The 5,610-nt window shown below is 61.7% G+C and overlaps 1 protein-coding gene across 1 annotated transcript; it reads right to left on the bottom strand.

Moving 5' to 3' along the window:
- Window positions 1–450: 450 nt before the first annotated feature.
- LOC103592197 (RIMS-binding protein 3A-like) lies at window positions 451–5,355 on the bottom strand. Its single transcript, XM_008574805.1, has one exon. It carries the CDS (start codon window positions 5,353–5,355, stop codon window positions 451–453), a length of 4,905 nt encoding a protein of 1,634 aa, XP_008573027.1.
- Window positions 5,356–5,610: the final 255 nt, after the last annotated feature.

Genomic DNA, 5,610 nt, shown 5'->3' with positions numbered 1-5,610 from the left:
TTTTTTCTTCTATGAACATTTTAATGAGGGGTTGAACATAAGATAGAAAAAATAACATTCTGATTGCTTTTTTTTTTTAAGATGTAGACTTTTCTTGAGGCTTTCATACAAGACAATGGATGAATACTGTTAAACTCCTAAAGAAAACACATATTGGCCACAGAAAAAGGCACTTCTCCAAATACCTATCGACAGCTTGGAGACAGCATGTCAAACTCTCAGGGGTTGGCTTGATTTGTTTTCTTTTGGAAACAGCTCAGCTCAGACTTGAGCCCTGCTGCTTTTAGAGGCTAGGGGATGTTTGGGGACTGCCATCAGTCTAACATAGTGGGGCTTGGAGTAAATGTGGTTTACGGTGGCAAGGAGGGGTGCCAGTGTGAGGGTCAATGTGCTTGCTTCTCCAGTGGCATGGGGGTGGCCAGGGGCCACTACCCTGGCAGGGAGCCTTGCTCACTCTCCATGGAGGGACACATGATCTAGCAGGTGGGCTGGCACCAGGCCCCTGTGGCCACCCGATTCTCCATAATAGAATCCTTTGTCATCCATGGGCCCATAGACTGTGACCACATCCCCCGCCCTCAACACCAGCTTGCCCTTCACCTGGCCCCCTGTTTGCCCATCCCTGGGATCATAGTCCAGAGCAGCCATCATGGTCTTTGGAGTCCATAGTGGGGATCTCCTGGAGTTCCCCTGGGGTGTGAGGAAGGGGTCCCGTCGGCTGGTGACCCCCCCAAAGTCCTCGAGGTGGGGCACAGAGGGCAGGTGCTCTTGTACTGGCAAATGCCACCTCTTGTAACTCTGCTCCAAGCCCATCTCTATCTCAGCCACCAGGTGCCCAGGGATGTTGCCCAGTTGCCCATTGCACTCGCCATGGTAGAAGCCGTGGGGGTCTTGAGAGCCCCACACTCTCAGCAACTGCCCTTTCTGGAAGGCCAGCTCCTCCTCCACAGTCTCAGGGTTGGAAGACATCACTAGGGGGTTATAATCACAGAGGGCCACAAAGATCCTGGCTGGAGTGTTGGCCTCTGACCCTGGCTGTGGGGGGCCACCCCTGGACATCTTAATGACTTTGCTGGATGGAGGTGGACACAGCGCTGAGGTAGGCTCACAAAGCTGGCACTCTCTCTTACCCCCCAGAGCCTGTCCTCGCCCACTCTGGGGTCTGAGCTCCTTTCTCTGCTCTCGCATCTCCGTGTGCCATGGACGCAAGCACACTGCCTCCTCCTCCTCCAGAATGCTATGGAAGTCAGACATGTATTGTTGGCTGATGCCCAGGTGCGGAGGCATGAACACTTGGGCATCTTGCTTTTGCTTAAGATCCTTCTCAAGGGCAGCCTTTTCCTGACATGGTTCTTTTCTGGTCCCACACTCAGGGGACAGATGGATGAATCCTGGGGCATGGCTTTTGCTGGTGCCCATGTGCCAGTAGTGGTTTTCTTGGCCCCTATACTGGCTATTGATCAGAGGTGGCCTGTAGATCTGGGGACTCTTTTGAAAGAGCAGGTCTTTCCTGCAGCCCTCCTGGGCATCTGTGGGCCCCTGGGCTTGGCTGCCAGCTCCTTCATTTGGACATTCTTCTTTTGAACTCAGGTTGGACATTGGGGACCGACTCCTTGTGGATTCTTCATAGAATGCTTCTAGGAACTTGGCCTGGGGCTCCCTGCAGCTTCCAGGACTGTGGAGGCTGGCCTTGGCACTCAGAGAAGCAAGTGCCAGCTTCTGAGCGCAGACGGGGAAGGTGACTCTGCGGGTGGATAGATCACCACAAGTGTAGCTAAAGGGAGGAGTCTCCAGCAATTGTTGACAGGTGAAGCAGTCCTCAGGGATCTGAGCTGGCACTGAATCCAGGGACTCACCACAGAGTGACATGGTTCTCACTGAGACCTTCTGGCACATTAGGGGCACCCGCAGCTGGGAAAATTCCAACAGTGTGCTACCAGCGGTAGCATCAGTAACCTCTGCAACCTTGAACCCGTCTGCATACACAGCATAGCCAGTGACCTGGACCCCATTGGAGGACCCAGCCAAGTCAATGGTCACCGGGAGCCAGCTGACCACCAGCAGGCCTGGAGAGGTGTGGCACTCCACCAGCACATCCAGTGGAGGGTCAGGAGGTCCTGCTAAGGGTGTGTCGAAGGTGATGGTGGAGGACATCGTTTCCCAGCACACCTGTGGCAAGTCCCACGGCAGTTGCACTTCTACCCGCGCCTGGTATTGTGTGCCAGGATGTAAGCCATGGAAGGTGTAGCAGCTCACTCCAGCGGGGGTCAGGGTATGCTCCTGGTCATTGAGGTACACTACATGGGGGCAGCTACTGCTGCTACAGACCCAGGTGATCTTGGCGGACGTGGCTGTGACGCCCTGCATATGTAGTTGCATGGGGGCCACACAGAGCACCCCTTTATTCGCTACAAGGGGTCTGTAGAAGCCGTGTGGAGAGCTCAGCCAGCTGGTCTCCAAAATATCTATTGCCACTTCTGCCTTGGAGCTCAACCTTCCCATCTGGCATAGCCCTCTGTCTACTGCTCCTTGGGCTTCCACAGGTAATAAGCTGTCTTTCTTCAAAGCTTTGCCCTGCCCAGCCAGGAGCTGAGTGGGGCCAAGGTCAGGGGACTTGAAGGGCTGGCAGCCCAGGACATCACTGTCTCGAACCTGCTCTACCAAGTTGGAGGGCACCAGCCCCTGCCGGCCATCCTCAAGCTTACCCTCATAGAAGCCATCCTCGTCAATGTCCCCGAAGACATATACATAGTCCCCAGCTGTTAGGGGAAGCTCGCCCTCGGGGTGCTCATTGGGCCCCTCGAATGGGTTGTAGCTATACCGAGCCAGGAAGATCTTGCATTTGGGGGCAGCGGGAGCCTCTGAGCCCCCCACTTCCAGGGCCGGGGACACACTGTCTGGCTCCAGATCATCCACCTCGCTGGCTGTGTCCATGTCCAGAGCAGGGCAGGAAGGTACGGTGGCCCACAAGGACTCCACTTCGGACGAGGAGTTCGACCCGGAGCTGCTTTTCTTGGCTTCGGTCCTGGAGTCCAGAGGACAGCTGGTTGGGACTCTGTCTGGCACTTGGAGGGCACTGGCTGGTTCCCCAAAGGCAACTGGTCTCTCCTCCAGGAAGGCTTCCCTTTTCTCCTGTTTGTCTCTGCTGGGCTGGGACACTGCGTGGTCTTCAGGCCCTGGCTGGAACTTGGGGCTTCCACTATCCCTGGCTTGGGACGCCGCGGCTTGGGCGGCCTCCTGGGGCTGCTCGGAAGGGTGGCCAGGCTGACATTGCAGCGACTGTATCTCCTTCCAGGCAATCTGGAGGTCACACAGGGCCTTCTGCAGGTCATGCTGCAGCTGCTGCTGTCTGTCTTGTCCGCGCGTTGCCTGCTGCAGCAGCTGCTCAGCCAGCAAGCCGGTGGCGTCGCGCTCCTGACACGCGCGGCCCAGCTGCTCGCATACGTCTCTGGTCTCGGCTGCCACCTTCCGCACCCAGTCAGCCTGGGCCTTCAGCCGGCCGTTCTCCTCCGCCAGCCAGGCGCCCTTGCGCAGCGCTGCCTGCAGCTGCGCCTCTGCCTCATCGCCCCGCCGCCGCGCTGCCGCCGCCTGCGCGCCCAGCTCCTCGCACTCGCGCCGCCGCGCGCCCAGCTCTAGCTCCAGCGCCAGCACCTGGCGTCGCGCCTCCTCGCAGGGTGCGCTCTGGCCGCCCGCCTCGGCCCAAGCGCCGCCCTTGCCCTGCTGCAGAGTCAACTGCCTCTGCAGACGCAGCACCTCTCGCTGGGACTCGCGCTGCAGCCGGTCCAAGTCGCTGACGTCGAGCCCCTGGGCACTGGAGGCTCCTCCTCCAGAATGAGGGGCGCTCCTCAGGCCCGAGGCGACGCGTGCCTGCAGGAAGTGGCATTCCTGCCGTAGCTCTTCTATCTGCTTGTCCTTTTCTAGCAGAGCACTTACATGCTCTGACACGTCCTGGGCGCGCTGGCGGGCAAAAGCCTGGCACAGCTCCAGGCTGGGGCTGCTCTCGCCGGGCACGGGCGCACTCACTGCCCGCAAGTTGGTCTCCTGTAGCTTGCGGGCCCGGTCTTCCAGGCGCCGCGCCAGGCCAGTCAGCTCCGCGCGCTTCACCTTGAGCCGCTTCAACTTCTCGTCCGCCTCGTCCGGGAAGCCTGCACACCGTAGCTGCATGTTCTCCTCGCGCAGGCCAGAGCAGCGGCGCGCCAACACCTGCAACGCCTCGGCCAGCTCTGAGTTCTGCTTCACCAGCTCGTGATAGTCCCGGCTCGGCGGCGAGGGGGTCAGGGCTTCGCAGGGCTGTCTCCCAAAGCCTTCTCCTCCCTGCGGGTCGCTAGGTTTCCCGCGTGCCGATGACGGTGGTGGCGGCGGTGGTGGCGGGGGACTCAGGGAGTCCAGGATGAAGGTGTCTGGCAAGGAGGCCCGCTCCTCGGATTCGGAGGCCTTTGGGCAACCCAGAGTGCTGTCGACGGAGCGGGAACGCACTGGTGCCAAGGAATCGAGGGAGCTGGAGCGCGTGGGGAGCAGGCCGTCTGGAGAGCTTGAGCACGACGCGGGGACCAGGTCGAGGGAGAGGGAGCGCACGCGGATGCTGGAGCTCAGGCTGTCGAAGGATCTGAGTAGACAAGCGGGCTTTGGAGTGAGGCGAGCACTGCTCGCGGTCTTGGGAAGCGGTTCTTTCGAGGAATGTACAGCCTGGGGGCCCGGGGGACCGGACAAAGCGGGGTGCCAGCGGAAGTGCTCCAAGATGTACTTGAGGAATAGCTGGCGCTCCACGTCGAGCGCCGCCTGCAGGTGGCGGATGCGTGCTGCCTGCTCGCCGTCGTTCTCCCAGCGCAGCTGCGCCAGCACTTCCTGCAAGCGACAGCGGCACTTCGCCGCGGAGACCTCGGGCGCCCCCGCGTGGCCGCAGTAGCCGCGGTTCATCAGCTCCTCGGCCAGCTGGCGCTGCAGCTCCCGGGCCTGGCGCAGGACGCCGTCGCGCTCGCGGTGCAGCAGCTGCTGCAGCTGCCGCATCTCGGCCTCCTTCCAGCGCAGCAGCTGCCGGATCTCGGCCTCGCGCTCCCGCTGCATCTCTTCCTGCAGCTGCCGCAGCTCCCGGCGGTGCTGTGCCTCCCACTTGGAGCGCAGATGGTCAGCCAACTGCTTCCGCTCCCGCTCTGCAGCCTCTCGCAGCTGGCGCGCCTGGGCAGCGAAGCGCCGCCGCTCGGCCCGCTCACGCGCCCGCTCCGCCTCCACCTCGGCCCGCAGCTTCTCCAGCTCCCTCCTTTGCTCCTCCAGCACTGCCAGTACCGGGCCAGGGCTGCCCGGCTTCTTGGGCGACGCGCGGCCGCCGCCGGAGGGGTTGGGCGAATCCTTGGTCATTGTGGCCGCGGCCGGCCAGACGCCTGACCTTGCCTGGCAGGCCGCAGCTCACCAACGGCCGCTGTCCCGGCCGCGGCCAACCGCTCCGCGCGCCCCTTCCGGCGCCTCCTGGGGGTCTCCGCGAGCCCCTTCCGCTTCTGGACGTGTTTCCCCCCACCCACTGTCTCTGGCGCCCGGCCCGCGCACCTCTCCCAGGGCTGGGCTCCCGACACCCCTGCTCGAACTAGCACATGTCCCTCCCAGGATGCCTGGGGG

This window comes from Galeopterus variegatus, unplaced genomic scaffold (genome assembly GCF_000696425.1).
Source record: "Galeopterus variegatus unplaced genomic scaffold, G_variegatus-3.0.2 Scaffold1109, whole genome shotgun sequence".
Lineage (NCBI taxonomy): Eukaryota > Metazoa > Chordata > Mammalia > Dermoptera > Cynocephalidae > Galeopterus > Galeopterus variegatus.
Note: the sequence above shows the minus strand (reverse complement) of the source record. Positions and strands in the feature narration are given on the sequence as shown.